At 39.0% G+C, this 11,282-nt stretch overlaps 1 protein-coding gene across 1 annotated transcript in view; it reads left to right on the top strand.

Moving 5' to 3' along the window:
* Positions 1-10,922, top strand: part of FBXO15 (F-box protein 15) — an 80,402-nt gene extending 69,480 nt beyond the window's left edge. Inside the window, exon 10 of the mRNA XM_026064312.1 lies at positions 10,862-10,922. Coding sequence (XP_025920097.1) covers positions 10,862-10,922 — 61 coding nt within the window. The remainder of the gene's footprint in view (positions 1-10,861) is intronic.
* Positions 10,923-11,282: the final 360 nt, after the last annotated feature.

Genomic DNA, 11,282 nt, shown 5'->3' with positions numbered 1-11,282 from the left:
CCGAGGGAGCTGTGTGGTTGGGATGGTCAGATCTCCCATTTTTGTTTGTGTGTGTTCTGGTCGAGGCCCCTTCCTGCCCTGTATGTGTGGGTGTGCCTTCTGGGCTCATGGGTGTTTTGGGGGTGTGTGTGGGGGGGAGGGGACTTGGTGTTGCCCATGTGGAGAAGGTATGCCTTTCCTTCAGTTTAGCGGACTTAAAAACAAACTGGAGACCAATATTTTGAATCTCACCTTGTATTCTTGTTAGTGCTGACCTATCAAAACAGAGCTTGTAATAAGTGCTAGTTGTTGAACTTCATGTGCTTTGAATTGGTTCATATCTTGTGGCTTGCAAATCTAAGGAAGGTAGTGTGAAGTTTAGAGGTCTGAAAGTTTAAATGGAGCAAATCATGTATTTGCACAGTCTCTATGACACAGTTTGCAATGCCCTAATCTGGATTGTGCTGCCAGCATGGTGAACTATTACATTGCCACTATTGCCACAGTCCATGTGACTATTCCTTCTTTTCAGTCTTAACCTTTTTTTATTGACCAGACTGACTCAATATCAAACAGTTTTTTTCCTCTAAAAATAGTAGTGTTTGTGTTGCTGTCATGTGAAGGATAACAGTTTACTTTTTAGCTGGCAGAATTGATGCAAAATGAAATCTGTTAATTGACTTGTTATTGAAATAAAGGCCTTGTCAGACACTATAGAGCTGTTCAGGAAGTGCTCTTCACTAGTTGTTTGTTGAATGCGTATAGTATTATATAGTACAGCATATATTATGTGGTACTATATAACCTATGTTATTTGGTGTAGTATTATGTGCTGCTGTCTCTAATTAGCATTTGTGTGGGAAGGTGTGTTTTTTTTCTTTTGTGTGCCTGAGTTTGCATGGCACACAAAAGAAATATTGCCCWCCTATGTGCTTGTCACCTTGGAATTCCCCTCATTATACAGTGTAAAACCAAGATAGGGTATTTGCTGTGTGGTGCTGTGAATCTGTGTATCATCTTGTGGATTCCTAGCTCTTACTAGGGGTTGCACCCCCCACATAGATGAGTTGATAATAGCTTTTAATACCCTAAGCTTGCTGTTAGAGAAACTCTGTAAAAAGAAGTTTTGTCAGAATGGATAATAATTTTGAAAAATGTAGTTAGTTCAGCCTGTGTCTGAAGAGATGACTTAACAAATGCTGTGTAAACTCTTCCCCTTCTGTTAAATGTTTGCCAGCTGAAACCTGTTAGCAAATTAGTACCAAAGGCATAATCTTTATGTGATTAAGCTCTGCTTTTCTGGTTGTGAAATGTATTTTTAGTGGAGGAAAGGCCAAAACCATCTTAAGAGATAACGAAATATATGCTAATGACAGAATGGAAATGCTATCTTAAACTGGCAGTGGCACTGGCAACACATGCAAATGCATGCACATGTGCACACACTTTTTTAAAGCAGGAAGATRATGATCCCTACTGTAAGTCAGGGGTAAAACTTCCCTCTAGTGCTATTCTATGTCATTTAAGTGGGACCAGGTACTGGTCCCTGTTAAGGGATAAATAAAGTTTATTAAWTTTTTTTTCCATATTTTGCTATAATTTAACTTCTGTAAGAATAGCTCCAAATTTTGTACTCTTGTATCAAAGACTGACCTAAAGAGTCCTTGAGATGCATTTCTTTTGATTCCTGTGCCAACCTTTTTCTGAAAGTTCTCTGAATACTGTAAAAGACTTCTTCTGAGGGAGGGACTTGCTCCCAGTCTATGTGTTTGGCTTTCTCAGGGCCTACTAAGCTGCACTGCAAGTTTGGGAACAAATTACAGTATGTTTCTGTAGACATTTTGTCACTCATTTGAACACATTGAGACCTCTGCATTACAGAAGTGCTGACATCTTTGAAAGAAAATGGTGCATTAGAAGTGCAATGCTAAGCCTGTACTTGTGTGACAGTTTCTGTAATGTTACAATTTTAACAACCCCTTTGTTGATTCAAATTGCTGCAGAAGTGGCATAGAATAAGGAGATGTAAAAAGATCATTAGTCTAGTTACCTGTTTTTAAGGAATTAAGCTGTTTTTCATGAAATTGTATTGTTCGGGAGTGGAGGCACTTTTGTTCAATGAACACTTTGCTGAACGCTGTTTTTCAAAAGCAAGGTTGTCTCATTTTCTCCTCTTAGAAACTTCACGTAGATGTCTGATTCAAATAGCTGGACTTCTATAAATGAAGTGAGCAATTTCATTATAAAAAAAAAGTGTAAGGTTGTCATATTTTGAGAATATATTCGAGTATTGAACTGTTAAACTTTACATTTTATTCAAGGTTTATGTTTGAAATAGTGTAGTTGATTAGTAAATGCAGGAGTCCGCAATAGCAATTTAAAGCAGCAGATTTTGATTATTTCATGCAGATAGAGTTATCCAGCTGTGATAGAGACATGGGGGAGCTGAGCAGCAATTACTGCAGTTAACATAAAGCAAATTGTTAGTGTAGACAGACAAAGGACAAATTGCACTTCACAGAATCACAGAATCACTGAGGTTGGAAGGGACCTCTGGAGATCATCTAGTCCAACCCCCCTGCTCAAGCAGGGTCACCTAGAGCATATTGCACAGGATTSCATCCAGGCAGGTTTTGAATATCTCCAGAGAAGGAGACTCCACAGCCTCTCTGGGCAACCTGTTCCAGTGCTCTGTCACCCTCACAGTGAAGAAGTTTTTTCTCATGTTCAGATGGAACTGCCTGTGTTTCACTTTGTGCCTGTTGCCTCGCGTCCTGTCGCTGGGCACCACTGAGAAGAGTCTGGTCCCATCCTCTTGACACCCTCCCTTTAGATACTTGTACACATTGATAAGATCTCCTCTCAGCCTTCTCTTCTCCAGGCTGAAGAGGCCCAGCTCTCAGTCTTTCCTCATAAGAGAGATGCTCCAGTCCCCTAATCATCTTTGTAGCCCTCCATGGCACTTGCTCCAGTAGTGCCACATCCCTCTTGTACTGGGGAGCCCAGAACTGGATGCAGTACTCCAGATGTGGCCTCAGCAGGGCTGAGGAGAGGGGGAGGATCACCTCCCTTGACCTGCTGGCAACACTCTTCCTGATGCACCCCAGGATACCATTGGCCTTCTTGGCCACAAGGGCACATTGCTGCCTCATGCTTAACTTCTTGTCCACCAGCACTCCCAGGTCCTTCTCTGCAGGGCTGCTTTCCAGCAGGTCAACCCCCAACCTGTCCTGGTGCATGGGGTTATTCCTCCCTAGGTGAAGGATCTCTTTCTGGATGTAGAGATGCCCTTCAACTTCTACTACTGTCAGTTAAATATTCCCTTTTGCAATGCTGGATTTTCTACTGACTTGAAACAACAGGCATGAGCTATAGCATCACTCTTCATTGGTGAAGTATGCAGAACTTGCAGAGAACTGGGTTTGGCTTTTAGAGGATGGCTGTGATGTTAACCTTTTTTACCTGTGGCACAGGGGCAAAATGCATGAATGTGGTTTCCTGCTTCTGAGAATAAAATATATACAGATATTCTAATAATAACTATCTAGGGCAGCTGTTTTGGTGCCTTTTTGATTTGTGCAATTAAAAAGAACAAAATTCTCTATTTAAAAGCATTTTAAAAATTTCTTGTGTGATTGTTGAGCACATACAAGCTTTTTTTTTTGTTTGTTTTAACTTGTCTCTTGTGTATATGTTGAAGTATTGCAGCTTGTTAGATATCAAAGGAAAACATTTGATGCATAGGATCCAGTATCTGTGCTGTATGTGTAGGGAGCTTATTTCGGATGTCTCTAGTCTGATCCTGTGGATTGAGTGCCCATAAGCAGTTGTGCTTCTTCTGATTGACTTTATCTGAAAGGAATCCAGCTCATCTGCTCCAAGACCACTTTGAATTAAACCAAAGCATAGGAAGTGGGGATGCCTGCATAACTGTCTTCAAAAACAAATTTCTGAACTGAATTTAGTGGTAATGTAGACTCAGTGTAGTGCAGTGTTCTCTAGGGTTATGTAGGATGCTGTCTGGAGAGAGAAAGAGAAACAAAGAAAATCCTGTCAAATGGCTGATTTGTTGTTTGGCTTATGTTTTTTCATGAAAAATTTGGAGGGAGGAAGCGACTAGGGAGGAGAAGAAATTTCCATTGATGTTGCTTTCTGAATGTCCTTAATCACCTGCAAAAGGAAGAAAGATTGCATGTTACTGTGCTGAATGTTCTAGGAGCTGATGGACAATTTGAAGTCATTTGAGCAAGTTGCTTCTAAAGTACAAGAATCTGGCTGATTAATAGCTAGGACTATCTTCAGTGAGGTCTAACAGGGATAAACATTTCATAACTGGGTGGTCTTTCAAGTTTGTATCTGTTTCATGACTGCTGTTCCACCCACTAAGCAATCCTTTTAATTCATGTTCTGTTCTTTCAGAACTGCTTGTGGGCAAATCTTTGAGTGTTTGCTTTCAGTCTGTTCTACCTGAAGCTGCTTGGAGGAAGTTGTCCAGATCTTATAGATTGTGTTTTTTTTGTTTTTTGCCTGGTGCTGGGTGGGAACAGAGTTAGGTTGGATGTGTTGTTTTCCAAATAAAACAGTTTGTAGAATTCATGAGAGTGCAGAGAAGAGGCAAATGATGAAAAACAAAAAGGGAAATAAGGGGCCATGGTAACTGTGGAACTAGAAATTAATTGGTTTTACCTAATTTGAAACCGAAAAACTGTTRTCTGTACCAGATGTTGTGCCTATATAATGATATTTCTGTTTTACTTTGCCATTTGTTACAGAATATGTGAAACCTGCCCATCAGATTATTTTGATTTTTAGATGCAGGTTAGTTTATTTCTTAAAAGTTTATGAAGAAAAATTTTGGCCAGGACATGGTTGAATAGAATAGTCATGAAAACTGATGTGCAATGCTGCTGCTTTGAGTTAGTTACTGAGAGCTATTCCTTTTGCGCCCATAGCGCAAAAGTTGAAGAGACCTGGAGTATGAAGTGCAGGTATGGGCACCTGACTAAATAACATTGCCTACTGGGGGCTTAATGAGTTGTTGTTTCTCAGCTAAGCTGCTGTATCAGACAATGGTTAGACACATCAGCTGTCCCAAGTGTGAGGTAAAGTCATCTACTTTGACCAGTGTTTAAGTGAATTCTTTTTAATGTGTCTTGGGTAGTATCTAGAAGAAAGCTCAACAATATTTTAGGGAACAGTTCAGTTTTTATCCTAATCTATTTGTGCGTGTGGGATTTTTGGTCCATTTCATACTGAGAATTTATTTCCCTTGAGATGTCTACTTGACAGAATGAGAAGGTAAGCTTCTCAAAACTGTAACTGGTGAGGAAAATAGAGGATATGATGGAAATTGGAATGAAGAAAGGCATAAAGCATGTAAAAGAAATGAAGTTGTACTTGAGTATGAATTTGAATACAAAACATGCAGATGCACAGAAAAGCTATTTTCCTTCCATCTGTGATCCCCAAAGAGCCACACAGTGCTGTTTGAGGAGACCATCTCCATACCTGATGGATGAAAGTATATCTAATTAGCTAACATTTTACAAGATGCTTTCATCACACTGCRTGACAGAATTGCTTGCTCTTGATATCTGGAAGATACAGAGGCAGCCACGCAGTTTTTCAGGTTCACTTTTCCTGTCCTCAGTGATGCCTTGAAGAGCCTTTGACAGTTTACAATGTCTATTGGTTTACTTAGAATAACTTTTCAGAAAAAAAAATTATAAAGGCTACAACTTGCTGATTTGTAGTTACAGACTAGTTAAGATGTAACAGAACTGAGAAAAGGCTTTTTTCAGTCCCATGTTCTAGAAAAGGTGCAGTAGTCAATGAAAGGTTCATCACTATCCCACATGATGTACTCATTGATCAAAAGGTTCTTGTATAGTTCTGCTTGTTTATGAATTAGGAGCCAACAAGGTGATATACCAAATTCTGATGACCCTGAAATGTAAGACCAGTTTTATGCAGTGAAATYAAGTTCTTAGAAATATCTAAACTTTTGGCATTTATGTGGCTTTAGAGATAATCTTGCCCTGCGCGTCAGCACTTCTGGAGGTTTTCAAGAATGTTGCTTTGTCTTGTGATACGGAAAATTTGGGGTGAGTGGTGTATGTGTCCCCCCCCCGCTTGGATTATATGAGACTATTTGGAGTGGGGCTGCTTAGATGAGACAGGGAGTAGCCATAGCAAACAGCAGGGAAACTTTACTTTCTACTTTAATCCTTTCATGTATATTGATTGCCTAGACAGTTCCATGCTTCATACTGGTTTTTGGGCAAAAATTTCTCAGAGGTGGGACTTCTGGAAAAGGCAGACTAGAACAGAGCAAATGGAATCACAAACCGTTGTATATGTGTAAGTACAAAGAAGCTAGCCTTTTCTTAAAGCAGAGGGGATGTATGTGAGAGAAGTCTCCCATATCTGTTCTCTTTTGTTGGCCAGGCAGGAAAGTGATGTTTAAGTCCCTGAAACAAGCTACTTCATGGCAGAGGAATGACAACACTGCATGCATCTTCGAAACAGTAATCTTGTTTGACACTATCTTATAAGAATCGAATACATAATAATGTACATTCAGTTTTCTTACTTTGTAAGTCATAGCCTTTTGCAAAGCTTCAAGAAGAAACATGAATGCTTTTAGTCAGATGGTCAGATTAGTAGTTTTCATTGCTCTTCGGGACACTGATATGTTCTCTATTTTTTCCAAAGAATGTGTCATTTGGAAACAAAATAAAATAATCGAATCATTGTTTCTTTTTCCTCAGCATCTCATCTGCTCAGCCTTCAGAAGCAGCTCTATGATAATGAATCTGTGTGTGTGGTAAAATAGTTCCAAAACTCTAACAAGACAGTGATTAAAAACAATTGACAGAATTGTGAGTGCTCCCTTGGCAACACTCACTGGTGTTGCATCCAAGTCAGGTCATGCAGTGGAGTGCCAACTTTATGAGCTAATATGCTGCCTGTATCTCATCTGACCTTTTCCTTACAAAAAGTCTAAGAGCAGACCAATTTCAGTGTTCCATTCAAATTCAACACTTTAACCATTCTAAAAGTAACTTATTCCCTGTTCAGACTGTTTTCTTCTTGTGGTCCATCGAGTATCTCAGTTTTTGTTTGGTTTCTGAGCTGGCTGAGAATATGGGAGTGTGAACTTTGGAAAGTGCCTAACATCTTTAAATGCCTTGCACTGCAAAAGCTTTTGCAACATCTACAAATGCACTTGGAGATTTCTCTGGTCCTCCCAAACTTTTTAGAGGGAAGAAAGTCACCCCTCAATCCTTGTTTTGAAACACAGGGTAGTATGATTTGGGCAACTGTAAACAGAGCAAGTTTAGTCTGTCTTTTAACACTAGTCATTTTTTGGGATTGTTGACCTGTATTTTTTTTATGAGATCGAGCTCTGCATTATTCTTTAAATTTGGAATATGAAGGGGTGGAGGGAAGAGGAAGCCTTCTAAATAATTCATGATTTCATAGATTCCATGAGAATTTATAGACTGCCTGAAGTCAATGGCTTGAGCTTTTTGACATTCAATCCGTAAATCCTGTATCTTCCTACATGTAAACAATAAATGTGGAGTAGTTGTACTTTACTTGAAATCAAAGTGGTCTTAAAAAAAAAAAAAAGGATTTTTTCTTTTTTAACTGAATCTAACATTTGAATCACAGCTTTTTGTCCTGTTGGGAGGAATGATTCATTCATAAGCACCTCTTTCATTGTAAAGTAAAAGGTACTGAAAAATTAGATATACATTTCAAAGACCTGTTTCTTTTATTCACCTCAGCAATGCTTTGGTATGCAAACAGCTCTCCTGATTTAAATGATGTTGTTTCTGACTAATGGTAGATGAGCATATTTAGAAAGTCAAAACATGAAACGATTGTAGAATGTGGCCTTATTATGAACAGTCAGCCAGGTGATTTGTTTGGGGCTCAGCCAGTGAATGTCATCTTCCATATCTGGAGATGTCTTTTTTCAGTAATTAAACTATGTATTTTAGTGTTAGACTATCTTAGAGCAAGGTGGCTTGCAGAGCATTTCTCCTGTTGTCTGTTTGAGAAATGGACTGTTTTTACATTTACTTCAAAATTAAATTCTATGGTTTGTGTACATAAAATTCCAGGGGAAATAAAGTTGTTTCCTTTAGTTATCTTTTATGGGCCTTTTACAAGTAGCTCATGAATGTGAGCCTAGAGCACAAAACCAATGGCCTAGGATGTAAAAACCTCTTTGCTTGTCACTGGAATAGAAATCCCACTAGAGTGAAAGATGATGGGTTTATGCTGAGCTGGACACCTTTTCAGGAATAAAGCTGTCTTAGCCAGTTGAACTTGCTGGCAGAATTTTAAATGTGTGGAGTCAAATGATCGCATTTATTACCCAAATAATATCAGAGATTAGTGTAAAAATGTGATGGGGTCAGTGATGGCAGTTTGTCAGGAACTCCTTGCTCCTTTCCTAAAGGCCTTGTTTTTATTGTGTTAAATCAAGTAGTAGGGTTGCTGGCTTAGCTGTGCCTTTGGCCTAATCCAGAAAGATATGTTATGATTAATATGCATATGATTAATTTTAAGCATGAAAGCATTCTCATTAACATGTATAGAAGAACTGAAACTCTGCAGGAAAAAGTGACAGCTATTGAATAAGAACTACTGTTTCCCCAACTGGAAAACTCCCCTGAACTTTCTTCTGAGATCTCATAGCTCATTAATGATGAGACATTACCAAGTCTGTCTTGAGAAATCATATTGTACCAAGTGTGTGACATGCTGATACCAGTGTCCTGAATGTAGATGGCAATACTGAAAACAGGCTGTGCAGTGTATCTGCTTGGAATTTGCTGGATAGCCATTACCTGGTATGATCCTTGAGAGGTGGCAGTAAATTATTTGCTTTACACAGGGATGGTGTCTTCTCCTGGGGCTGGGGTGAGTTGAAGGCAGCCATATTTTAGGACTAGATCTGATCTATGCCTGCAATACTGACTTGTGTCAGCTGACTAAATTGGTCAGACTGCTGTTCATGGTCTGCAATACAACTATGTTAGATGTCAGTACTATGCTGTTTTACCACCATTACTTGTTTCACTCAACAGTTGTGAAATAAGCTGTAAGAACCAACACTTATGTAGTTCTGTCTATGCTATGTATAATTTCTCAGTATTGTGTTCCTCTCTTGGTAGTGTTACTATGGCAGATGTGACTTTAGAGAAGATGATGTAAATGAGCACCAAATCGCTGTTTTATCAAAAGCACCTAAGCTAACAGGACATCTTGTCAAGGTTTGTGGTTTTTTCTTCCTGTTAGCATTCCTGTTAAGGTGTATTATGAAGCTAGATTAATCACTGCAATTTCTTGCTGATTTGGAGTATGGGGATATGTGAGCATATGTGATACTCCTTTGTAATGATGTTTTTTCCTTTAAATAATCATTTAATCCCAATTAAAAAATACTGAAATAAAGTAAATTACATGAAAGGGCAAAATCATATTTGAAGCATTGCATTCAAAGGAAGTGACATGCAGAAAATTGTGCATCTAATACAAAGTGGAGTTTTTCCAATATGAAGATACATATTAGTAGAAAAATGTTCATTGCCCACAAGTAGTGAATTGGGCCAGTGAATCTGATGCAGCTGTGCTTGGCCCTTTCCAGTCAGGGCTTTGGTGAAGGTCCTATTCCAAATTTCAGCATATGGTTGAGGTGTCAGTTGAAAATGGTTCCTGTATGAGGAAAAATATCCGAACACACTTGTATGTCGTTATATTCAACCTTTTAAGAACAATATTTATGTACACTTAAAAATTTTATAACCAAAATATAATAGGTAAAGGCTTAGGTCTCTGTTCTTTTGCAGCTGTTTGATTCCTATGAAAGTAGGATGAGGTTTTTTGCAGCTGTAATAGCTGGTATTGCATGGCATCTGGTAGCCTAGATGCTTTACAATCCAAGGATGTGGCTTCAAATTTTTTTTTAACTGGTGTGACAGGGAAGAGCCTGCCAGGGCAGAGTGCAGGAATGATAAACAAGGTTCTGTGATACACCTAAAAGCCACCATAATACAGCTGCATGAGAAAACACTTGCCTTGCTGTTAAGGAAAAAATACTGGGAATAACTAGTTACTTCCTAGACAAAAAAAGGCATTCATGATTTCTGCTCAGAGATAAAAGTAAAGCTTTCCTAGGAAAGCTTTTTAGGAAAGCTGGGCAAGCTCTTTTTTTTAAGAATTTGCTGCCTGATTGTGACATACTGTATTTGATTAAAAGAATAAACACTAATGAATTGTAGAGGAACCTGACAGTGCAGCATTTTGTGCGTTCAGACATGGCGATTGAAAGTCATTAGAAAACACCTTTGTTCTCTGCCCTATTACTGAGTAATGAACTGTTTGCTGAACAGCAATGTTAAAGCACCTGATGGCTACCAGTAGCTAGAGCAACATTGTAGACTTGAATGATAAACTCTCTTAATGCTGACTGGATGAGGAATGTTGGTCTTATTACAGTAGACTGGCTCTTGAGGAGTCTTTGTCCATTACAAAATGGTCAAATTAGTCTGTGATATTACTGGCTTGGCAGCTGCATATGACAAAGGGGTCAGACACCCAAATTATTTTCTAGGAAGTTTACCTTAGTTTTATAACTGCGCGTGCCAGGAGCTGCCTTAACCTGAACAGCTAAGGTTCTTGCCTCCCTTTAGTTTGTTCCTCTGGGAGTTCCTGTAGATGACAGCTACATTTCCACAAAAGCTCAGTCGCATATCATACCTTTTGTACCTGGACAGATTTGGGTTGGTCTCTAAAAAAAATAGCTACAAAAATACAGGTTGTAATAGCTTTTTTTTTTTTTTTTTTTTTTTTTTGCCTCACACAGGAGAAGGCTTGCTTCCTTTCAAACTGAAGAGGGAGCTGAACCTCAGTCTGCATCTCCTTAGGTGAGTAATCTAAATAATAAATTTTGGTTAGCGGTTCAATGTGCAGCAAGGACTGGGGAGTAGTGTGAGGGAGATGAAGAATTCAGACAATAACAACTTCGGAGCATGGACTGGAGCTCTGGTTTCCCTTGATCCTGAGACTGAAGAGCTGATCTCCTGCTTGTTCATTACTTTTTGGATAGTGGCATTTCTTCTACAGAGTGCCGGTGAGTGTTTTCATGCCAAATAGACCAAGCATGTGTTTTACTCTCCCAGTGAAGTGCTGTAAGTGTGTTTCCCTAATTGAAGGAGAGGAAGCAATCTAAGAAGCAAACCCAAAGGTTCTTGGATGTTGGGGGGAGGTTGCTGTGACTGCTAGGT

Source organism: Apteryx rowi, unplaced genomic scaffold (genome assembly GCF_003343035.1).
Source record: "Apteryx rowi isolate R43461 unplaced genomic scaffold, aptRow1 scaffold_213, whole genome shotgun sequence".
NCBI classification, from domain to species: domain Eukaryota; kingdom Metazoa; phylum Chordata; class Aves; order Apterygiformes; family Apterygidae; genus Apteryx; species Apteryx rowi.
The sequence above is the reverse complement of the archived record's forward strand: the minus strand, read 5'-3'. Positions and strand labels throughout refer to the sequence as shown.